General features: G+C 42.6%; 3 protein-coding genes and 1 long non-coding RNA gene across 4 annotated transcripts; 1 reads left to right on the forward strand and 3 right to left on the reverse strand.

Annotated features, from left to right (window-relative positions):
* Nucleotides 1-2,511: 2,511 nt before the first annotated feature.
* LOC148821120 (protein Wnt-8-like) lies at nucleotides 2,512-5,168 on the reverse strand. Its single transcript, XM_088933426.1, has 5 exons — nucleotides 5,133-5,168; nucleotides 4,473-4,611; nucleotides 4,166-4,291; nucleotides 3,578-3,720; nucleotides 2,512-3,081 (listed from the first exon to the last, which is right to left on the reverse strand). Exons 1-5 carry the CDS (start codon nucleotides 5,145-5,147, stop codon nucleotides 2,512-2,514), a joined length of 993 nt encoding a protein of 330 aa, XP_088789552.1. The 5' UTR covers nucleotides 5,148-5,168.
* A 1,870-nt stretch (nucleotides 5,169-7,038) lies between these two features.
* On the reverse strand, nucleotides 7,039-9,645 carry LOC148821121 (protein Wnt-8a-like). The gene is made up of 6 exons (XM_088932549.1): nucleotides 9,575-9,645; nucleotides 9,446-9,479; nucleotides 9,109-9,247; nucleotides 8,450-8,575; nucleotides 7,936-8,078; nucleotides 7,039-7,605 (listed from the first exon to the last, which is right to left on the reverse strand). The coding sequence occupies exons 1-6, from the start codon at nucleotides 9,643-9,645 to the stop codon at nucleotides 7,039-7,041; spliced, it is 1,080 nt and encodes a 359-aa protein (XP_088788675.1).
* Nucleotides 9,168-17,420, forward strand: LOC148821122 (uncharacterized). Its single transcript, XR_016094118.1, has 3 exons — nucleotides 9,168-9,241; nucleotides 16,736-16,912; nucleotides 17,304-17,420. It is a non-coding gene; the product is annotated as an uncharacterized LOC148821122 (long non-coding RNA).
* Nucleotides 17,421-17,503: 83 nt separating this feature from the next.
* Nucleotides 17,504-20,741, reverse strand: tmsb2 (thymosin beta 2). Its single transcript, XM_088932550.1, has 3 exons — nucleotides 20,461-20,741; nucleotides 19,454-19,559; nucleotides 17,504-17,772 (listed from the first exon to the last, which is right to left on the reverse strand). The coding sequence occupies exons 2-3, from the start codon at nucleotides 19,551-19,553 to the stop codon at nucleotides 17,735-17,737; spliced, it is 138 nt and encodes a 45-aa protein (XP_088788676.1). The 5' UTR covers nucleotides 19,554-19,559; nucleotides 20,461-20,741; the 3' UTR covers nucleotides 17,504-17,734.
* Between the last annotated feature and the right edge of the window lie 3,799 nt (nucleotides 20,742-24,540).

Here is a 24,540-nt window from a genome sequence, read left to right on the forward strand (position 1 = left end):
TACATTTTAACACTGAAAACTAAATACAAATGACAGAGGGGGAGAGGTCACACCATTGATCACTCTAGTGCCCATTAAAGAGATCAAAGGTTTTAAATGGTAATTTGGGTGGGTGCCCACAAAGGATTAGAGCAATAAAGCAGACCAGCCCTCTTCTTGTCACACGTCAGTGTTAGGAGGCTGAGTTTCCCCAGGGATGTGTTCTTAATTAACCTCAGCAGTTTGCATAACTGCCTGGAGCCAAGTTACTCCTCAACTTGATACAGTGAATTGAACCCTGTGACTCACATAAACCCCCCTCTAAATAACTGCTAGAGCTGATCAAGCATGTACTGAAGCCAGGATAATAACTTAATAATAGAAACTCCTCATTTATGAATTGCTCACACGCAGTAAATGCAAGCATGGGGCGATTGTCTTGTGCTGCAGACCCAAGCACCGGATGTCCTGAAGACATATCATCTTCAGGTTTATGGTGAAAAGGTTTTAGCTGAAGCAGATGGCTTTGCTTGATCGCTGAACCAGTCGACTGCATTGGATATTGTCAATGTACGACCACAGTAAGGTTTCACTGATGGTATTTGGGAGGAAAACAAGACATTAAGATATCCTCAACAAGTAAACACACCTTTAACAAGAGACAGGAGGTGCGACTGAATTCAGTTTTGAAAGTTTGTGTACTTTCAAGAGATTTTGTGTAAGTCTCTGACATGTGTATACTTACATTTGCATCATCCAGGTGGGGCCTACAAATTACTGTTGGTGGAAGGGAGTCCCTATTACCTGTAAAGTGCTTTCAGTGGAGTGCCTGAATATATACTATTGATGTGTAAAGAATTATTATTATTTTTATTATTATTATTGGAGAGAGACATTCTTTGTGATGGAATGTTTCTGTATACTGCTGCCTAATGATCAATACTATTGTCATTTAAAAAAAATGTTTGAAGCTAGCGATTGTTCTCAAACTGGAATAACAGACTGATTATGAAGGAATAAAGTTAAACGGACAGGTAGTGAACTGGGAACAGATGAATTCAGAGAGAATGAAGGTTGAACTTTAAAAACGTTTACAGGATCGACCTTGACCACAACATATTCATGTCTAGGGAAATGTAGACCTTAATCATTTAAAGTAGGAATTAGGACAATACATCGGGAGGAAGAGAGTTCTGTGCAGACTGTAACCCATTTCAAGGGGTAAAGTGCACTGAGATACAGTTGATACAATGCCAAGAGAGAGAAATAAATATTGCAACAGACGCAGAAATGACAACATTGATGATGATGATAACAGGTGAAGGTTCATTCCCTGCTGAAAAGTCAAGATTATAAAGTATGTTTCGGCTGTGGAGCCGCCTTCGGGCGTGAAGGAGAGACTTCACACATACAAAATGGACCCACAGCCGAAACGTCGGTGTTTCTCTTCTTTTCCGTTCAGCATGGACTGCACCTTTACCTGTTCTTCTGCTCCCTACCCGAACGTCGAGAGGCTCACTCGAAAACGACAGGGAGCAGAGTCCGCGGACAGCTCACTGACCAGGCCAACAGATCGCAGCGCAGCTGTCGACGCGCACAGGAAGGAGCGGCGCTCACAGCGCGTCTCACGCTGGTGACTGCAGCCCGCAGGAAGCCGAGGGGGAGAGAGAGCCGACTGCTGGGGCCGGTTAGTATGTGCCTTCATCACGACAATGTGGAAAAGGCCAACAGGAAGACTTAGACTTTAAATCTCTGCCCTGTCTTTGCAATGCGCATGTGTAGCCTCATTAAAATGCTGTGTTCAGTTTTAGTCAATATGCCAAAGAAGGATAACAGAACACCTGAATTAACCATCCAACTCAATTATTACCACTAACACACCCCAGGAAGGCTCCACAGCCGAAACGCGGTGTCTCTTTTCTTTCCCTGTTCCTTGGCAGTGTACGGATGCTGACGCAGCTCCCGAATGGAATTCAAAATTCCAAAATCTACACAATTGCTATGCAAGCGATGTGTGCGAAATGCATATTCCTGTTTAAAAACAATTGCAAATAAGAAAAACTGAAAAAAAATATTGTGCGAAAAACAAGTCTGACACACATTAATAATTTATTACGTTTATTTAAAATGCTGCAACATTACACACCTGGAATTCAGCCCTTTGTTAAGAAGGCTCGAACTACAAAATTGTTCCAGTAACTAAGAGAATAATTCAAACACACTGGAAGAACTATTTACAAATGCAAAATGGCGTAACAATTATTACCTATGGACGTCTGTATCACAGCGCCTTTTGAGGCCGATAGCCATCTTGTTACACGACATATCAAACGTCCCAAATCTCAGATAAATCATTTTTATATTGTTCAGGATCCTTCAAACTATTCAGATTAACATCTCTGAAAAATGTCCCCCACAAAATGTCCATAGCAAATACGTAAATGTTATAAATAATACATTTAATGTACATTATCATTATTAAATACGTCGTATTCATAAGCTATAAATATAGAGAAGCGTCCGCGGTTTTTTTTATCGCTTGCGGCCGCGGGTCTTTCTCCTGGGCCGCACGCCGAGCTGTCCGTGAGCCGCGTCTCTCCTGGCGCACATGTACTTGGCGACCACCTGCGTGCACTGCTCGCACCGCACGGTGCAGCACCAGTGGAACTTGCAGTTGCAGCTGCTGACGATCTCCGTCCGCTTCTCCTCCACCCTCAGCCCGCACTCGAAGCACAGCCGCCTGCAGCTGCGCTTCTCCCACTGGGAGAGGTTCTTGCCGCTCTGCAGGCACTCCCTGCCCTCCGTGCCGTGCAGCCCGAGGCTGGAGTTCCTCACGCAGTAATCCGGGGAGTCTTCCAGGTAGATGAGCTCCGTCCGGGCGACGGTGCTGAAGGCGTCCGCGATCACCCGCCTGGTTTCGGCGCTGTTCCCGGCGCGCATTCGCCTCTTGTCCAGCTCCAGCTTCTGAGCCTGGTCGTGCTTGACTTTCAGGTAGTTGCCGACGTCTCGGAAGTCGGACAGCTGCAGCCAGCAGGTCTGGACGGTGCAGCTCTCTGACATGCCGTGACACCTGCAGATGCGTTTCATGGTCGCTCTGACGGCCTGTTCCGGGCAAAGAACTACAGTTAGTAAAGGCTCCAGCTCCCCTGTCATCCTGAATCGGATGAAGCGGTCAGAAAATGGTGGATAGATATCGAGCCCTTTTCACCGCTGCAGACATCATCCCAACGACTTTCTTAACTGTTCACAGTAAATCCCGATTTGAGAGAAGCAGCGCTGGAAGGGACTTTGTGCCCTGTACACGGACTAAAGCAGAAATCCCTGTTCCTTGAGCTTCTGCGGAGGACTGGACAACCGCAGTTTGACATGGACAACAGTGCCACAGGGCTTGGAGAGACTCTTTCATTGCGCACATACGGCCCGATCATCCACTTGCACTGATTGATAATGGACTACCTGCTTTAGAAAGGGATTATTCGGTGTGAGTTTGATAGAGTGTGTCACTAATAGCGAAATGTTTTTTTTTTGGGTTGTAAAAGAAAGTTGAGTTTTGATAGAAAAAGAAAGTCCGGCGGGTTGAGAGACGCTCGGGACTCACCAGCCTGCCGGCCTGGTTGTTGTGCAGGTTCACGGCGGCCCTGGAGTCTTGCCCGGTCTCCAGCGCGTCCACGAACTGCTTGGAAATGCGCTCCCCGAACTCCACGTTATCGCTGCATCCTCCCCAGACCCATCCTCTTCCTCCTGGAAAACACAGACCGCGGTCAGCCTCCCGTTATCCACACACGTTGGCGTACCTGGGGGCTCCCAACGAATTTCACTCTATTTCTCAACACTTCTCAAAGGGTACAAATAAACAAGGAAACTATTTTTTGTCAATGAACTTTGGTTTACAAAAGCTAGTTCATTTATAACATCCTTATAGTGACATACTATGTAACATACATAAAATATTGTAGTAGAATAAAACCAGGTTTTATGTCGGGGTGGGCTAGCTACCTTGTGGCGATATTCTCTCAAATGGTATTCTTAGATTGGATAATAGTACACGCTCATCAATAAGGCATAAAAGAGCTCAGGAGAGAAGACGAAAGAGCGCAATTCAGTGAGCACCTGGCATCACATTAAAATGGGTTTTCAAGATGTGTTATTTAATAAATTAAGACTTGCTATACGAAACCGTTCTTACCAAGTTGTCCGTTCATTGAATCGTCACAGCCGCAGTTGTCTAAATCGCCCATGCTGCAGTTCTTGGTCAGGGTGTACATGACACCAGCGGAGCTGATGGCGTGGATGAAGGACGTTTCTCTCGAAGCTTGAAATAAAACGGAAACGACAGTTAATGATCACCTTTCTCTCTCTCACACACACACACACGTGCATACACTGTATATTATTTCACACGACCATATCGAAACGTGTTAATCAGCCGATACTAGACAAAGCACACGCCAATTCCAGCTGCATTAGAAGTTCACGGGTGAACGGGAACGTACCGCTTCTCAGTCCTTTCTGCGTGGACAGCTGGAGCGCGCTCTCGGGACAGTTCCACCGATCCCACGCGAACTGGTACTTGCACTCTTCAATGCCGCTCTGGGCGCCCGCCTGCACGCTGCTGGCGTAAGTGAGGTGAGCCTGCCGGAAGACGAGAAAAAAAGCCGTGTCTTACTGTGGGCTTTCAGATACAACTCTCCCGATACATCAAGATGTTGAATACTTTCATTACAACCTGATTTCCCATTATAGAGAAGCATTTTTTTCCCTCTAATATGGATAGTGTTAGTTGTGTTCCACAAGTGTTGTGGTCGCTATGACAAATTTGCAAAGCAGAAATAATAATAATAAGATAAGCCATATACAGTGTCTTGTATTAGGAATTTGTCTTTTCACAGACCCCAACTTGCTCTCCATGAGACACACAGACAGGGAGAGAAGCTGGGGGTCAGAGCGCAGGGTCAGTCATTTACACTGCACCCCTAGAGCAGTTGGGGTTAAGGGCCTTGCTCAGGGGCCCAACGGAGTAGGATTTTTCTGCTGGCAACCTTCCAGCCACAGGCGCGGATCCTGAGCCACAGAGCCACCACACCGCCCTTTTATTATAGTATTATTAATAATAATAATAATAATAATAAAAATAATAATCATCATCCTCTTACCTTCGGTCCCGTCATAAGAAAGTTATTCACAGACCTATAAAGAAAAAGACATAAGAAGATAATATTAGAGAATTGAACTGAGCATTTCTAAGACCACTTAAGAGGGCCGGTGAGAGATCACCGCACACGGAACACCCACCATGCTCTAGCGAACAGTATGCTGGAGTAAGTGAAGAATGCGATGGAGCTGATGAGCCTGTACGTTCGCATTGCGGAGACTGGTTCTGCGGTGCGCCGTCCTGCCTCTGCCTGGCACGAGTGAAGTGAGCCGCAGTCGGACCCGCAGGTTAATTTATATGATATTTTGAAGGGCCGGGGTCACACATGAAGACCATTGGGCGGGAGGGCGGTGAGCGGAATCAGGGAAACGCCTAAAGCGTACATCAAAGGGCCCTGCCAGCACCTCACAGCTAGCGCTGCGCTTGCGACAATTGGCACATTTCATTCAACAACAGCGCGGTCTAATTTCATTAACCCCTACCGTCCGAACATGCTCTCCAGGTCACGGACGGAGTACGTTCATGCGGGATTTGTTGGTTTTTTTTACATTATTTTTAATTTAAAAAGTGGAAGAGTTTGGACTCCAAGCCCGAAAACACAACATTTAGCACCCTGTTGGGCTTTTGCGGTCAACTCGAAGTGATATTTCCTTCCACGCGTTCTGAGTTTTTTTTTTAAATTACTCCTAATTCCTTATTGCTGAACGCATAACATTAAATAAAGGCCGAACAAGATTCATTTCGGAACGAAAAAGAACGGGAATTCATCGAGGTAGGGCATTTTTGAGAAAAAAAAAACAGATTTGCGGAATACTACTAAAAACTTCAATAAAGCGTTTAACAATAGTTTAAAATAATTTATTTCGTTGATGTCGAGTGTTCTAGTTAAACTTCATCGAAGTTCAGAAAAAAACATAATTCTGGCATGTTGAAAATTGTCGTGGTGGGTATTTATTTAATATTGAGATGCGACTGACTGAGATGGACCTGAACAGAAGAAAATTGTTTGACACTGAATCTAATAGCCAGAAAAAATATGACACACTCAAAAATTTGCACTATGTGCAAGTATATATTTCTCCTGTTAGAGAAATTCCTGCTGCACGTTGCTTTGAGCTTAGCAAGCTCCCCACACTGAAGAAAGTTTCTCTTTAGCCTCAAGGCACTTATTCAATTCCGACATCATCATATGGAGATGTGCAATATTCATAGTATATACATTATTGCAAACCGACTTTAAATCATATTGAAGAAAATAATGAGCATGCGGTTTGGAGCATTAAGAAACTCACAATATCGTATTGAAATATTTACCGATTTCTTTAGAAACGTGTGCCATTATTTAATTTTTATTTTGTAACATGAAACACAACACGCAGCATATAGTTTAAATATTTAATATGGAATTTACATTACAGAAAACAATATAACTGATTCAAATATTAAAGTCTTTCTTTTCTGGGCCAATAACAAACTCATATCTTTAACAACTCACATAGCGACTCAAGGATTACATAACATCCTCAACACGCAGGTGTTTGCGACAGTGTGGCTACCAAGAAAATATCATTTCAACCAATATCGTGTTGAAGTAAGCGTGTAAGAAGACAAATATTTGTGTGCAAATAGAAAAGGCTAACACGATGCGCAATATCACATTGCAATCGCAAAAGTGCGTTGAAAGAAATACTATTTCTGATACAAAAAAAGTGACCACTGTGTTGAAACCCATTCACAATAAATATCCACTTTCACAGAAAGGGGTAAAATGTCCCGTTAACAATGTCACCCACTCTTTAAATCGCGACCTAGTAACTTGCTGTCGCGTCCTTACAGTGTAAAAAAAAACATTTTTAAAAATAATACAAGGCACAGAGTGTATGCTTACACGGGAACTCAAGTCTTATTTAACGCTCATGTTCACGGTTTCTGCGTTTGGCGCTGTGGAAAGGCCTGCGCGTTTTTTCCTTCTTAGCACAGAAGTACTTGGCGACCACCTGCGTGCACTGCTCGCACCGCACGGTGCAGCACCAGTGGAACTTGCAGTTGCAGCTGCTGACGATCTCCGTCCGCTTCTCCTCCACCCTCAGCCCGCACTCGAAGCACAGCCGCCTGCAGCTGCGCTTCTCCCACTGGGAGAGGTTCTTGCCGCTCTGCAGGCACTCCCTGCCCTCCGTGCCGTGCAGCCCGAGGCTGGAGTTCCTCACGCAGTAATCCGGGGAGTCTTCCAGGTAGATGAGCTCCGTCCGGGCGACGGTGCTGAAGGCGTCCGCCGTCACCCGCCTGTTGTCCGCGCTGTTCCCGGCGCGCATTCGCCTCTTGTCCAGCTCCAGCTTCTGAGCCTGGTCGTGCTTGACTTTCAGGTAGTTGCCGACGTCTCGGAAGTCGGACAGCTGCAGCCAGCAGGTCTGGACGCTGCAGCTCCCGGACACGCCGTGACACTTGCAGGTTCTCTTCATGGTCGCTCTCACGGCCTGAAACACAGGGACTGCGTGAGCTTCTTCCGAAAGCGGAGGGCAAGCACGGGGCCTACTAGCGCAGTGCGGCCAAAAGCGAGGTGATGGAGATGTTTTCTTAATGCCGTTGATAATGATTTCAACGGCAAGTGCTCAAAAAACAAACAAACAAACAAACAAACAATATTGTAGGGTAATGGGCAACAGAATTAATTTATATTCCGGCCGTAGGACGTATATATTTTCTAGTACTCGACGTACTTCATCCTGTTGATGTGAGACATCAACAACGATATATTGCTTTCCACGCGTGTCCAAATACTTCGTTTTATGATACAACTGACTCACCAGCCTGCCGGCCTGGTTGTTGTGCAGGTTCACGGCGGCCCTGGAGTCTTGCCCGGTCTCCAGCGCGTCCACGAACTGCTTGGAAATGCGCTCCCCGAACTCCACGTTATCGCTGCATCCTCCCCAGACCCATCCTCTTCCTCCTGGAAAACATCGTTGTTAATCCATAAATCGTCTGTCTCGTTGAAATGTCATTACGCTAGTGGGATATCATTGAAATAAGGTGACTGCGAAGACCACGCTTTTCAAAGAAAACTTTATTACAATAATATATATATATTAAACATCGCGTGTTCCCAATTTTCAATTGGAACGATTCTAAAATAAGTTTAAAAATCAGAATTATTCATTAGGACCGACGATTTGTAACATCTTTTTTTTTTCACCTGCTTGATCTCTCCTGTTAAACACTCCCTATAAATCTTTTACAAGATCCACAAGAGGCGGACAAGCACAATCAGCAGTTGAAGAACGGCAATGCTCTTTCAGCAGTGCGTTTTTTCCCGTCCCTCACCGATATGTCCAATTCTTGAATCGTCACAGCCGCAGTTGTCGAAATCGCCCATGCTGCAGTTTTTGGTGAGAGTGTACATCACCCCGGCGGAGCTGATGGCGTGGACGAAGGACGTTTCTCTGGTGGCTGGAGGGTGAAAGCAAGGAAAGCAACGTTCACAAATGGCACCACAGTGGTGTCCTAGAAGCGTCACGGCACGCAGTCTGCTATTATAAATCATGTAACAGGTGGCAATAGAGTCGTCACAGTATTAACTCTCTGCTTTTAAATAAAAGTGGACATATCGGGACTGGTACATATGCCTGGATCAGGGAAAGCCCCAGAATTGTTCCAATTTACCCCACGATCAGGGGAAGATTTACCTGTTCTGTCACCATTTAATTATTTCAGTATATAATGTTCTATAGTGGAAGTAGAAGTTTATACTATACACTATTTACTATAAACTATATACTATATACCATATACTATATACTATACACTATATATTATATACCATACACTATACACTATATACTATTTACTATATATCATATACTGTATGTTGGTATATAGCTATACTATACGTAATTATACCTGCACTACAGCTCTTTTCTACTAATAGCAATATCAATAACAACAGTGATTGAATGGACCCTTTCACTTGCAGAAGAACGTACCGCTTCTCAGCCCGTTGTGCGTGGACAGCTGCAGCGCGCTCTCGGGACAGTTCCACCGATCCCACGCGAACTGGTACTTGCACTCCTCAATACCGCTCTGGGCGCCCGCCTGCACACTGCCGGTGTAAATGAGGTGAGCCTGAGATCAGGAGAGAAACAGAACAGCGATGGGGTGAGATTATAGCAGAGCTCGCCGTCGTATGCTAGGAAAAACAAGGCACATGGGGAAAAGAGAAATTGTCACTGTAAGAGAAGAGAATCCGTTTTTTTTTCCGTCACAGCTCTTATGCTAATTTGTGTAGCAAATATATCTTAAAAAGAACCAAAGTATGCTTACCTTTGGACCCGTCATCAGGAAGTTGTTGACCGACCTAAAAATAATACAAAAAAATATTGCGTGAATTAGCAACCACATCAGTGACAGCAAAAATATTATTTTCAACGTATGAAACTGAAAGCCTCCTACCAAGCTGTAACTAAAAGTACGTGGCAGTACACTGACAGGACCGCGGACGCGAAGAGATGATGGGGAACCATCGCTGAACAAGCCTCTGTTTCCTTACTTCCTTTATCGCTGCACACTCCTGTTCGAAAATCCTAAAACAGGGGACGAAGCAGCGAAGCCTCTGATATTTATAAGGTGGTGTCTCATTTAGGTGACAAGAAAGTTTCCCTTTTACTGTGACTACAAGGAGGTCATTGGGTGACCTCTTCCATGAACAAGACCCGGGCCAGGAAACGCCTGATAATGCACTTCAAAGCGTTGACACTGTTTTTAAATACCCTACTTTCCATCTCTAAACCTGTTGCAGATTTAACATGCCCGTTATCGTTTTATTTCTTCCTTTTTAGAATTTCAGTTTTTCCCGTTCTCCGTTTCGGGTGACGTTCTCTTCATGAAATTGCCTTAGCCTTAAAAATAATGCTGTAAAAAAAAATGGAACGTCATTAATGGTCAACGAAACTAGTACTTGAGACACAGAAAGGCCATTAAGAGATGTTACACTAAATATTCATTTGATCCTCGTGGATCTACTGCAGGCAAAAACATTTCCCACAAAGTGACGTGCCTAATGAATTTGCATTTCAACATGTCTCTGTTTTAAAACCGTTTTGTGTAGCGGGCAGATGCGTGCATTGTGTTTTGTATTCTGAAGTATTTAAATATGATATATAAATATTTGAAATACGTGTCTTGTCGTATCACGATTTTTTCAATTATGTGCGCTTGTTTATTTGTTTATACTGTATGTTCTACTATAAGAAGAGGTCATAAGGATAGACGTTGAACAAGAGATTACCTTATAAATCACTTTGGCAGACGTTAAAATGCTTACATTTTGGGGATTTCCGATGAATTTTTCCTTTACGGGTTTTGAGGAGAAATTGAAAGATTTTACTTATGTCATTTGTGCCCGACATGATTTCAGTCGACGCTGATTTATTTGAAAACTAAATGTTTTACTTTAAAATCGAATTTAGCTGAGAACTAAATCATAATTAAATTAGAACAGGAATAAGTCATAACGTCTATCCTCCATTTGAATTTGACTGCATTTCTGCCAATGTTGGGCATTGTGTACCAAAAGAGTACACAAGTTTCAGTGTAGGATTTTATTAAATTACGTTCATAATTAAAAAATAAAGCCAATTTGTGAAAAACTTTCAGATTTGTGGGAAAAACAGGGTTTCCCAATTCAGACAGTGAAGCGACTGCTTGGTTTGTATCAGATGAGCTCTCGATTATTCAATACAACAACGGATTAAACGAATGATTTACTGAGATTTTTCGATCAGTTTTCAGCTCTGTACGCAGACCTGCGTAGCGAGTTCTTAGTCTAACTAGAATGGAAACCAGTGAGCATCAGATTCACCGAGTGGTAAAAAAATTAAACTGCGTGTCGCGTTGTCGGCAGTGGTGTTTTGTGGCCAAGAAGTAAAAAGGGGGTTGAAAAAGCAAGAAGTTTCATCTCATTCTGGTTAAGTGTATCATTTGAAATGCGTTTTAAATACAGGTGCACGTAAACTGAGGGAAGGCAAATCAACAAAATGACTCTTGTCCTGAGGGAAACTAAATCGACATTTCCGTTCGTGTAAGAACAGGTACTGCTACTGCGAACTGTATCTCGCCCTTTTTAATTTACTCTGATTAATATTTCCACAAACCCCACAGAAACTGAAACCTATTTTAAGGTTCTGTCTGCATGGGGTCTAAAACGTATTAAGGGTATTAAGCCTTCTACTGCGAGGGAAAGGTTACTGAATGCTAATTTCCCTTAATCAGAGCAGATCAACGCGATGGTAACAGAGAATTTCGAAAAGGTTTTAGGAAAAACACACATATGAACCTTAAAGTAAACGTTCCTCGTGGGCCATTATAAAATAAGCAACCGCCTAGAATAAGAATCGAAAATGTAAATATTCAATGTTAAGCGACTGGATGCAACAAAAAAAAAAACCCAAAACAACGACACGTGTTTCTTGGGTGGTAAAAACAAGCTATTTAACCAATTGGTTTCACGACTTTCAACTCTAACAGACCTATACCTCAAAACTGTCAATGAAAAACGTTGGCTCCCCATTTCTTATTGAAATCAACTTTATTCGTGGCTTCAAACTCGCAAAATAAGATAAAACCGAGACACCTCGTAATGTTTGTCATCCATGATACCTGCGATTATAAGGCAATCAGACTTCAGTTTGTTAATTTCAGCGCCTGGTTTAAATGTTACAAGCCCGCGGAGCTGAGGTACCCTCCTAGCATATCAGAATACAACTCTCTTGCTCCAGTTCCGACAAAGGGAAATGTTAGATGTCTGCGATGCAGGCTAGGAGTCACTTGCTTTTCAAATGATTAATTCTACCCATTAATTAATATTCTCTGAATGTCACAAATGCCAGGTGCTCTATTTTCATGTGGTGTGGATCGTATGCGGTTTGCTTTCTCCGTGCGGCTGATGTTATCTGGAGTTGAGTTTCGCTCTTTTCTCAGTGCAAGGGTGCCACATTGCCATTCGGGGGGTAAGACAAGCTGTGAACAGTTACAATGGGTTGCCTACAGGTGAGGATAATCCTCATTAATTGGATACCGCCAATTAATTAACGCCAAACTTTCACTTCATCTGAAAACTTGGCGCTCAGCAACTAATTGGAGAAAATCAAAGGTATTAGGCGTTTATCAGCGATACATAAGGCAAGCCACCCTCAGGGAAATGGGTGGGGCAGCACCCGAAGGGGCCTGATCAATTGTCTCGCGTGGGCTATCCCTTTATTGGTTAATTATCTGAATACACCAGGCCGCAGTGCGTCACGCCTTTCGGAAAACAACTTGAGTCGCAAAACCCTTTTTTACTAGAAACCAAAATTTCACGTTCAGCTAGAATCAACAGTTTTCATGCTTTGCAAATACAATACACAAGTAAAACAATAATATTGTTAGTTTTCGAATACACTGACGTCGATTTTTACTAATGTTTCGGGATGTAAAATATTCAGTCTATAATATTCAAGTGGTTTTTGTGTACGTGCCAACGTATATTGTTACAAAAAAGTCTTGCAAGCTGATATGTCTTTTCAACCTAGTATTGTGCTCACTTTTTATTTCCGAATTGTCAAGTTGTTGAAACGAAATGTATGTGCTCTTTTAAAGCAGTCCGGTTCATATTTTGCAGAAAGCTTTTGAATTTTAGTGGGAAATCGAATTGTATAGATTTGATCGTGAACACAGGGTTTTCTGCGCGTACACGGGTGACGATTTAATTTTCCCTTTAAATTAAGTTGTGATCACGTTTCCAGGAATCGTAGCTGATAAAGGTATCATGAATATCGCAGAAACACACGGAATCATTTTAAAACGGTGCCTCGGAAGAAGAGAGACTCCATTAATAAATGAGTAGGAAGTCTACACATTTAAACTTTAAACGCTGTAAAAAACATGCGAGTATTTTTTGTAGGTAAAAAGGTATTTGTAGGTGTAACAATTTGTAAACATGCAGTACAGGGAACTTTGATGCTTTATTTTTTCAAGACACACTAGGACCATATTCTTAATCTTAATTAAAACCATTGTTGACACTGAGTTGATATTTGGTGAAAGGCAGTTTCACCTCATGGCTCCGAATAATTAATGGTGAAGCAATTTGCGGTAATAAAGGGAGTTGAATCGTTAACTTTTCTTAAGCGTTTTTAATTAAATGCATTCCAAAATACATAAAGTCGGCGAGACTTTGGTTTCTCGAACGCCCAACTGGAACTGTATTCTGAATTAGAGGCCAGATAAGCGAATGAAAACGATAAAGGGAGTTAAATTTACGCCAGTTTGTAAAATATACTGTACGCCAGACGTCTGTTCCTGGGTGACAGGACTACAGACGCCAGCGCTCCGATCGCTTCATTAAGAGGCCAGCCGGGCGGAGAGTTAAAAGAAACTCCGTGCCTGATTTCCCACTTGACATTAACAAGTGTAAAACTAAGAATACGACGTAAAATCCTGCTTCCACAATGGTTAAGAAAAAAAACCCAACGTAAGCAATACTGACACATCGGTGCTTGATACAGTTTTGCTGGTTAGCTCAATGCAGGTGTGTTGAGTTTAGCACTTAAAATCGGTTGACGGCGAGATAGTTTCTCAGTAATTGAGCGTCTGGTTTCGCGAGGGTGTCACACTAACACGTTCCACACAATCACTGCTTTATTGGCCGGGTGTGTTGTACTACAACATCTAATATTATATTGATTTACACGGTACCAGTGTCCAGACGTCTGATACAGCTAACTCAAAGGGAAAGTTCGAAATGCTGAGAACGGGGTTTGTGAACTATGCAAACATGTTTTTTTTTCAGTTTGTACACTTTTACCTCAGCGAAAACTCAAATCCTTTTAATAATGTTGGCGTGTTATTTAATTGCGATGCAGTATCTACAGACCTCAGTAGACAAAGACAGAAAAACATCAACTGTGTTCAAGCCCTTTAAAATCAACAACCCTGTTTTCTTAACACTATTCTGCGATATGATAACGGCTATGCTTTGGGGGGGGGGAGCGTTTAATATCAGTATTAACAGAATAATAGAGTTTTTTTGTTTCAGAATATAATTCTTTCAGGCTGATTCAATTAAGTATAATTAAGGTTGGGTACAACAATGCAGTGCCTAAGGGATAATATAATCAAGTTTTCATTTAGAAGATTTTAGTTATATTTTAACCTAACAAAGAAATGAAAAAGAAAAAGACGCACTTCTACAGACCTCAGGTCTTTAACAACAGGTTGTCGGCCCTGTGGGCAGGTTATCGGTCGGTTACACTTGCCGAAACTGTACCTGGCTGTTCTTCAACAACCAATCTTCGGCTCAGTCACCCAGTAAAAAAACAACAACAAATGATCCTGTAATCTTCATGTCTTTACGAATTGCCATAGTGACGACCCATTTGTAAGTTCGGTAGACTTCTGGATTCCTATACACATATATATACCCCTTTTATTTTAGTTGATAACATTTACCTTGAAAACAATGACACATGACTCCCTCTAGTGTCAGTACAGCAGCCTGCACATAGAAGCCATCCCATTTAACATGACACTTGTCGTTACGGAAGATTCCAGCCTTCCAAAGAAGACGTCCCTCTTTAGTTTAAAGTACTATATCAGTTTACATGCTTTAAACACATATTCTTGACAGATTATTGCTTTTGAAGTACGGAATTACAGTTCACTTCACAGTGCAGACACACTGTCGTGTAGAGGAACATAACGAAGGAACAAGTAAAGGTTTATTCCATGTTGAAAAGAGACGAAATGAAACACAACTTTTCGTCTGTTGAGCCTTCTTCAAGTAGAGCCTTCACATATGAAGAAGGCTCCATAGCCGAAACGTTTCCTTTCTTCTCTTTTCAACCTGGGATAAACCTTTGCTTGTTATTTGGAGCCTACGCATGCTGATGCAGCTCCCTACTTGAAAACCCTGAAGGATATACATACACAAAAAACAGTACATATATGCACACAGGCAGTGAAAAAAAGAACCCCGGATAAATTTAGTTCCACAAAAATCTGTTGGTTTCAAACTATTTCTTGTTTTGATGGTTTTTAGTTTTTGGAACCACGCGGCACTAATTTGATTAAAGAAGTACGAGTAGGTAGCTGTGTCAGCATCAATCCAATTAATTTGATTGATTTCTTGCCAGAGGTCTCCTACTTTACCAAGACCTAAAATAGGGTGAAAAAGTAGACATGCTGAGTGGATTTTAGAATGCTGATGTTTTCTTTCCTTTAAGCGGTCGTATACAGTCAACGTCGCAAATCCAGGAGCTGACCAGAAATTTAGAAAAGCTGGTCAAAGATCGTGAATCTGACGGTGATGGTCGTTGTTGCTATAGTAACTGGCACGATGTACCCTTTTCTAAAAGTGAATCCGACAATGTCATTTCAGCCTGTTCTTCCCAAATCCACACGTTCATGATAAAAAGCTTAAATCTTTGTTGTCCAATTCACGAGACCAGAATTTACCTCCATTTCAATGACGAAATTATATCTCGGAATTTGAGAATCTTACACTATTATGAATTTCAAATAGCGGAGGACGCTACTTTAACACCAGTCGAAAGCAAAAATTATCAGTTCAAAATCTTTCATGAAACGTTAATTTGAGAACTGAATTAATTCTTCATATTGTAAAGTGATACCCAAAGCTTTACAAACGACAGACCATTAATGCGCCTAGTCCAGTGTTTCTTGAGTTGCTTTGAAAAAATCAGCACCAATTTCTCTAGAATGTTCCTCTCCGCTCCCACCAGACAGAATCAACCGCTCTTAGTGGTATTAAATTCTGCAGCTGTTCCACTGTGACCAGCCACAGTAAAATCAAAGACCATCTGTTTGTGGCTATCCAGGAAAAAAAAGACCAGCTGTCATCTTTTCAGCATAAACTGAAACACAGAAACGGTCCATTTTGACACCACAGTATCTACTTCTGTCCCGCTGGTCAAAACGATCTGTTTAAAAACAACGATAAATCTTTACAGACGTTCTTTGTACTGGGAATATACTTTCCTACATTTTACAAGGCACGATGTAAAAATTGTTGAAAACGAAGAGACCCCTCTAGCATAGTTGCTGCAAAGGTACGTGTTTTGACGTTTAATCGACTAGTTTTTCTTTTTTCCTGTTCTTGAATGGTTCACTTCTTGCGTGATTTATTGTAGGTGCATATGTGCAGGTATTCCTTCAGTTTAGATTCTTATTTTCTTACTAAATAATTGCTCCAGCAGCATCAGCACCTTAAAAAAAAAGTTACGTTATATTTCTCTCCAGTATGTGTGCTACATGAGAAAAAAAATAACACAACCTCTCTTTGGTGATTGTTGAAGCGTTAGTGTAAAAGATGAGTTAATAATCATGCCAGTTGAGAATCTATAGTTCATCAGGAATAACAACACCCAAGGATTAAACGTTCTGAAAGGTTTATGGAGTGTTTTAGTCACAATAAAATTTGGCTGAACCCGCTTGGCAGTGTTTATAGTGATGTGGGTGAGGAAATGGCGTCAGGAGTGATTGTGAATCACCGACAGCTGAGGCTGATTGAACTTGGCTGTGGTCATCCCTCCTGAATTCTCGTTATGACCTCCACAGCAAAAGTACAGAACACTCCACAGACGACAGCAGTTTTGGACACATAAAGGATGCACAGATATACTGTATCCTCCGAAACAGCTACATCCCAGCAACCTCTGCGTAATACACAGCCCAGGGTGAAAGAGGAAGAGCTTTTTGTTCCAGGGATACAGGCCTGAGCTTTCCACTGCGAACGTGAGTAACTGAACCGTGACACTCACACAGAGAAAGGGAGAGAATGTTGTCCCCAAAATGTCCCAGTTGTCCACTGGACAGCCCTGGGGACTCTAATTGGGTGGAGCGGTGGCTCTGTGGCCAAGGGTCTGTGCTGGTGGCTGGAAGGTTGCCAGTTCAAATTCCACAGCCGGCAGAGGAATCCTACTCTGTTGGGCCCCTGAGCAAGGCCCTTAACCCCCAACTGCTCCAGGGGTGCTATACAATGGCTGACCTTGCACTCTGACCCCAAGCTTCTCTCCCTGTCTGTGTGTCTCATGGAGAGCAAGCTGGGGTATGCGAAAAGATTAATTCCTAATGCAAGAAATTGTACATGGCCAATAAAGAGATCTTATCTTATCTTAATTAACAGAGTGCTGTCCCGCTGGGAACTTCAGATAGCAGCAGGGGGGAGGCACACCCGACATTCGAATCTGCAGCCTCCAATATTTGAGCCATGTGACAGCCATGAGGAAAACTGCAATCCGTTCGTCGGAAGTACCAGCAGGTTAACTTGCTTAAGTCTATCAAAGATGTGAGAACGTGATACTGTGTATGAAGAGATCTGGAATACATTTTTTTCACTTTATTAGGAAACAGAAACATAAAAAAAACATGAAATTGTACAGAGAACCCATCTAATCAAACGAGTTTGGATTGGAGCTTCATTTTTAAAAATAAAAAAGTTCTTTGTATGCCATTTTTTCCTCCCGTCGGCAGTCATGCATCTCTCGTTGGTGAGAAGTTGCTTTGTGAAACAAAGGGAAACTGGTGACAGTCGACTCTGAAGCCCCGTCCCCCTGGTCAAAGAGCAGCTTCTCCCTTCCGCTCCTGTTCAATAGCTGAAAGAGAACATTCGTACTCGTCAGCGCACGTCTCCCGGGAAAGCCTTCTTCTGTTATAAGCTCCTTCGTGAAGCTGCAAGCGGAAGAGTCTTTATTTGCTTCTTGGGCGCTAGAAATGTATTCACCCCTAACAGGTGTAATGGTTCAATAGCAATGACCGATAAACATGATTTTCTTTAAAGACTTCTCTTTATCCAAGTGGATTATGAGGCACGAAAGTGACCTTTCTTTGTGCCTACAGGGAAATATGAACCACTGTTAGCACTGTAATGTTGCGATGACCCATTCCTCCTAAGACTAATCGCCCTCACCCATTCAGGATCTGTGGGTCCTGTCCTGGCAAGCAGCAGGCACAAGGCAGGGCACACCCTGGATGGGACGCCAGTCCGTCACAGTGCACCCACAGACACAAGCACAAACACTCACGCCAGGGCCAGTTTTCCCAGAAGCCAATTAACCTCCCCGGTATGTCTTTGGACTGTGGGAGGAAACTGGAGCACCCAGATAACCACTGCACTAATGTGCCACTCCATGTTGTGATTATGGATATCACCAATTCTTATTCCTTTAAAATGTCTGGAAGTATGTGTATCAGTTCCCTAAAAACTTTAGACATTTTTGTGAGAGTCTTTCATTTTTTAATATTAGAAAAATAAAACATTTTACTGACTGAAATACCAATATTTAAATGCAATAGTTAACAAAAGTGAATAATTTTATCAGATGGCCACTATATGAGAATTAGATGGTACTGCTTATCAAAAACATTAGTATATGCTGAGAAACATAAACATAACAGCCTAAATATCATAAGGAAATAGTATGGTTTTAGTCCTTCAAAGTTCATACGGATGGCAGTTCTGACTGCACAACGATTTGGAAACCTTATATAAACAAAACTTCAATCTCAGAATACTTGATTTGAGATCATTCTCATATTCAGCCAATATTTGAATCCTAGGTTCCTTGCATGTACCCTGAAAACACAGAGTGGTAAGCAAGTCCTCCGCCTGAACCGGAAACCAGGTTTTTAAGCCAGGTGCTCATTGTTCTGGAATCAGCTCCCGTTAAGAGCAGTACTACTGGGTGTCTCCCACTGGGAAGAAATGTACAGTATAGTTTGATAAATGCATCATTTTTTTGTTTTGCCTTTTACCAAAACTCTGGTTCGTCCACAATTCAAACCATTTTCCTGTGAATGAAAATGGGTCGCCAACTATACGAAAAAGAGTTTTGTTTATTTAAGAAGAATAAATGTACTTAAACTAAAGGTGAGTGTGGGACCAATGCTATATCTAACGAGATATTTAATAATACAGATGAACTTAACCCAAAGTGGGATAATTCCGTCTCAGAATGTTACTCCTCAGAAAACACAAATCCAGAACATTTTGAGCGCACACATTTCTTGTTGGACCAACTTAACAAAATGCAAACAAAACGTTATGTCAATATCCTGGAAGTAGCTATATCTTCTTTCATAATTAGCATCATTTACAACCGCCCAGTGCGAAACTAAAATGCACTAAATTCCTAGCAGTGCATTTTCGCAGCTAAGCCTCCTGACCTCAGAAGCTTCTGCAGCTCGTCTGGCATCAGTGGTGAAAGACTAATGGGATATTCTCTGAGTAACGCGCACTTGGCAGCCTGCGCCACGTCAAAAGACAAGCCCACTTACTCTCCTTTGTTGGCAAGGGGTTCTTCTCTTTGGTTTCCGTCTTCTTCAGCTTAGATTTGTCGAAACCTTCGATTTCCGTGAGATCTGGCTTGTCAGACATCTTTGCCTTGAAAGGACAGTGGGAGTAAGTCAGCACTGAAGCAAACAAACAAGAAATCCACCTAAAAGAGCACAAGACCTGGAACATCGCCTGTAATGTCACGGAGGTGAGCTGGGAAACCGGGCGGCTTCTAATTTTTCGCTGAGCAAAGGAAGGGAACTAGGTTTTCGTGCACCCCCCAGGAATCCATTTTTTCTTTGTTCAAGAACGGCCCCAGATGTCAAACCACCAACCCGAATGTGCTGCTAAATTAGGGTGTGATTAGTCGTTGTGTGACGGGTTACAGAGACATGACATGCTTCTTATTGTATCAGCCCATAAGAATGGAACAATTCAACGCCTTTATTTACAGACACCCTTTAACAAGGCGGCAGAAGGGAACAGCCACTAATGCAACAGTTGATGTGGCAGAGACTCTGCACACAGAGTGAACGCGCTTCGCCTTCATTGTCTTCTTGGCCTCAGCAGGCGCCCTTCTCTTCTGCCTGGCCAGTTTGTCTAAAGCAAAGCTGAGCCTGCCCTTTGCCGTCAATTACTCCCACTGCCCTGGGATCGAGACGCCCAGAGCCCTTTGTTCTCCGGTGGTGGTCCACTGGGTTTCTGTCACAGGCCTCAGCGGCAAGCGGGCTGAAGCAGATGTTCCCCTCACTGCAGACATTGTCTGACGCTAAAGGGTAGCACGTCTGGTCGGCTCCCCGGTCTCGCCCAGTCTCAGAGCGAAAAACCAGAAGCAGGAGCTGCCTGAAGTCACTTGCCCTACCCACGTCATCTTGCTCCTGCTCTTACCATGAGCTGCGTTAATTCAGGGGACCCTGCCCGGCTCTGACAACGAAACCACGCACAAAGGTGTATTTATGCAACCTACATGCGCACAAAATAAAATCACAAAGCCGGGGAGTGCCCTTACCGTGATACGAGTATCCTTCTGCCAGGAGCTCTTTCCCTCTGCCTGGGTGCCTCTGTCTGCTGCAGCCTGCTCCTAGGGTGTGGACCTGAGAGAGAGAGGGGGAATTATGGATTGCCTCCTCCTCTGGTCTAGTTAATATTTATGACCATAGAGAGTGCAGAGGAGGGGCTTACTTCCCGAAAGCAGATAACCCCAGAAGATGAGCTACTGCAGCCTTCCCAGAAGACAGCAGCTGCAGGCATGATTGCATGTGCAAGTGCAACAGTGTCTCCAGTGGGGGTGGGGAAGAATGCCAGTCCCCACGCTGAGAGTCCCTGCCTATGCCTCCCTCCTGTTTTTAAGACGTGACCGGTCTTTGCCAGTCTCTGCTGATCCAGGCATGAGGAGGATTTTCACGGGTGCATGTTTTCCCCTGACAGCCCTGGCAAGCTCCTTCATCACAGGATTCTGAGAATATATAATGAATAAGCTGTAATGAACAGCCGTGCTTAAAATACCAAGCAGGATCAGCCTCTCTGTGTTTTAAAATGTCATTCAAACTAGGTCTTTTTTAATAGGATGTTGTGGAGGTAAACCCTAAACCCTTATCATAAGCTGCCTTTCTCAAGCTCACTGCCAGCCGTCTTGTTTTTATGAGGCGTGTTCTTACTAAATTTAGAGTGCAGCTGTAATGAAACCCAGAGAATACAGTGCTCCCCCAGGACTAGAGTACAAATCCCAGCTATAAAGGGAGAGCAGAGTTAAGGAAGTTGTTGATACAACTGGCTTTTTGTATAATGTCATATTTAGATGTATTATTCCTGATTGCTGAGCTGACTAATTACTCATTACGCAAGTGTATGAAAAAAGAAAGTTGACAGGACAGCATCATTCACAAGAAGCAAAAAAAAACCAACCACTTTTTAGGAATTTTCTGTTAGTGCTGCCTGGCTTTCTGATGCCAACTACTCTCACACTCCTTATGCAAGCTTCTCAAACATGTCTGCGATCGGAACAGGAGGGTGGTGCAGGAAAGGCAGTGCTCAGGTGAAATGTCTTGACCTGCACAACCACACTGCAGCGGACGTGGGGAATGAGCTTAATGGCACGCACAGCTGTTCCGACAGGGATATAGGGAGTCGCAGGCTGGGATGTCATGACGTCACATCGTCACTCACTGACATTGACATCATCACTGACTCTGCCCGTGATCTCTGCTCATCTAATCGATCAATCAGAATATAGACTCACAGCAAAAGGCCGTGTAAATATATTACTGCTTTTAACAACGGTTTACAATAATGTTTTATTAAACTTACTCTGTAACGAGATGTGATTACATATACACGTTCTTTAATTATAACAGCATAAAACTGTGATCAATGATTCGTGAGCCGACTTATAGCAGTTTGGTTAATTGAATATAGTGAATAAAACTGAATAAAACAATGCTTTTGTCCTGTTAACCTTTTGTGCCACAGAAGTCACTATATTCTAACCCTTAAATATTCTAAACCAAAACTGTCTCATCTTTATTTCAGCACTGACAAATGCCAGATCACAAGCATTTTTTTGCTTTTGAGTTCCCCACTAATGAAAGTGTCCTGTGTGTATATGAATGTTTCCCTTTGTTGGAAACTGCATGCTCTGCAAAGACAGAAGTGTGTATGAACCTGGCCTGAGAATGTATCTCTGCTTCACTGTGCTTCTACAGGGACCCTCACCAAGGTCAACTGGAGCTACAGAGAAGGCTCAACAGCGCCTTCGTATCTCCAGCTGAAAAAATGTGGTCTATCGTCAACTGTCCTCATCACATCTTACAGGTGCGCTACTGAGAGTGTGCTCACGTGTGGGATTACAGTGTGGTCTGGCAGCAGCTCGTTGTCTCCCCCCCTTCCCTCTGGTAAGTGTTATAGGAGCATAAAGGCATGAGCATCCAGATTCAGAGACAGTTTCTTCCCGCAAGCTGTCAGATTACTGAACACGACCCCCACCACTGGCTCACACTGATGTGGTTTTTCTCACACTGCTTGTCTGACTTTTTTTTTTAAAGTTATATGTTATTTAACTTGTTGTTGTTGCTGCTGCTGTTCTGTGTTCTTGTTTTTGGTGATACCTTCAATGTATTTGTATAGGAGCGTATATATGTAAATAAGCACTTCATTGCACTTGTGAACTGAACTGGCAAGCCGATTCAAAATGAATTGTGATACAATGCGTGTATGTTGTGCAATACTTGCACAAAACTAAATAAAGGAGACATTATTCACACAACATATTATAAGCATATATAGTCATATATATATAAAGTTTCATTTAAGAATTCCACAGTCCCACCCTAGCATTACAACCTCAAAAACTCTCATCTGTATATGATGGTAATGGCAACAGAGAATACAAGTGCTCTGTGCTCATATTGGTAAGCCTTGAGCGCCCTCTTGTGTTGACATCTAGTCATTGCAAGAGGTGAAATTGAGGGTTTGTAACTACAGTGGAAATATGTAGTCAACTGAAAACATCGCTTCATGGCAGTCACAGCAACCCAGGCACTGCGCTGGAAGCAGAGGGCACAAGTCAGACCTACAAATCGGACAGGACACTGATCACACACAGGGCACACACTGGGGTACAGTTTAGACACTCCAACTAATCAAGAGGGAAGAAAAATGGAGCCCCCTGAATAAAACCTGGAGAGACCATGTAAACTCCACACCGAAGGTGCTCCAGTCCTGAATTTACAGAATCGAAGAGCTGCAAGGCAGCAACATGAAAAATTGTGCTGCCTTAACCTTAAAACTATACTATCCATATATACTGCTGCCTATGGCAGTATACTGAAATACATTAGTGTGTCTATATTGCCTATAAAACCCTTTGAATCTTGAAATCTGTCTTTTACTGCACGAGCAGTGTATAGCAAAATAACATGAATGAGGTTTGCATGCTCATGCTCATTTTATTAATTTGGTTATTGAAAGCGAAGGTTACCAGAAAGCCTTGTTTTTATATACAGTAATTGAAACTTTGCACTATTGAAACCTACAGATGTACTTTGATTACGAGCTGTTCAATAACAATATTGACTCCCTCACAGTGTACTTCCAGTATCCAACATCATTTCTTTGGAAATTAGGGTTCAGATGGGCACAGTTTGCTGTTATACAAAGCACACACACAAAGCATTAAAAGAGAAAGTTGCCCAGTACTAGTACTGATTTGGAATCTGGTCACTTGGTCACAAAATGCTCGGATTGACATCAGGGAAGATGAAAATAGACTATTGGAATGGTCAGTGCTGGACTGTGCATACACAAAGTGAGAAAACGTTTTTTTTTCATGACTGGGCTAACATTTTAACCACCTTTGAATCACACAAAAAATAACAATACATAATCACCACCCAGCACCCCTCTCTCCTACCCCCTAAAATACCAGTGACTAAGGGTTACATTGTTACACGCAGTACATGCTAATCCGCTCATTACACATTAAGTGTTAATAAAATGTAATTGCTAAAATACAATAAAATCGTCCAATACCTCCTGTAAATACAGCAAATGAAAAATCAGTTTAAGAACCGAAATACCCATGAAAAACATAAAACCTTCAAGTAACAAAGATTACAGACACTATAAAACACTCAATGGGGCAATAATAAAGACACAACCGAGAAATTAATTCTGTTTTCCCGTTAGTAGAATCTCCGATAGTGCCCTAATCTGTAAATGGGCAACAGTTTCTAAAGCCTATTAACACGCTTGAGGTGTCAAATGTAAATCAGTGTTCTGGACGCTGAAGTACGACTTTGGACTGTCTGATTTGGTTGTTGCACCGAACTTTCATGGACGGTGGATGATTTCTGACTTTCGGACACAGCAGACTTCTGTTGGCTGTTAACAAAAATGCTCGGACCCTTTGCCTTCAGAGTTTGACAAGCAGCGGATGTGCTCTTTGGCCGCTAGAGTAGGTGGCAGCGTTTGATAAACGGTTTGGCGGCACCTAGTGGTACTTTGGAGTCATGGCATGTTAGAAACGACAACTTAGTCTTTCAAATCGCTTCACAATTTTGACTTTCACGACAATTATCTTGGAAGAGTCAGC

Source organism: Atractosteus spatula, chromosome 14, assembly GCF_055471065.1.
Source record: "Atractosteus spatula isolate fAtrSpa1 chromosome 14, fAtrSpa1.hap1, whole genome shotgun sequence".
NCBI classification, from domain to species: Eukaryota; Metazoa; Chordata; class Actinopteri; order Semionotiformes; family Lepisosteidae; genus Atractosteus; species Atractosteus spatula.

Bases quoted from the DNA above. Each gene is read 5' to 3' on its own strand.
- LOC148821120 (XM_088933426.1), bottom strand. The intron at 4,292-4,472 runs GTACGTTCCCGT...TTTTATTTCAAG, and splicing joins GCAGAAAGGACTGAGAAGCG to CTTCGAGAGAAACGTCCTTC. The intron at 3,721-4,165 runs GTAAGAACGGTT...TGTGTTTTCCAG, and splicing joins TTCAATGAACGGACAACTTG to GAGGAAGAGGATGGGTCTGG.
- LOC148821121 (XM_088932549.1), bottom strand. From the start codon at position 9,645: ATGGTTCCCCATCATCTCTTCGCGTCCGCGGTCCTGTCAGTGTACTGC. The intron at 9,480-9,574 runs GTAGGAGGCTTT...TATTATTTTTAG, and splicing joins GTACTTTTAGTTACAGCTTG to GTCGGTCAACAACTTCCTGA. The intron at 8,079-8,449 runs GTGAGGGACGGG...GATGTTTTCCAG, and splicing joins TTCAAGAATTGGACATATCG to GAGGAAGAGGATGGGTCTGG.
- tmsb2 (XM_088932550.1), bottom strand. From the start codon at position 19,553: ATGTCTGACAAGCCAGATCTCACGGAAATCGAAGGTTTCGACAAATCT. The intron at 17,773-19,453 runs GTAAGTGGGCTT...GTTCTCTTTCAG, and splicing joins CCCCTTGCCAACAAAGGAGA to CTATTGAACAGGAGCGGAAG.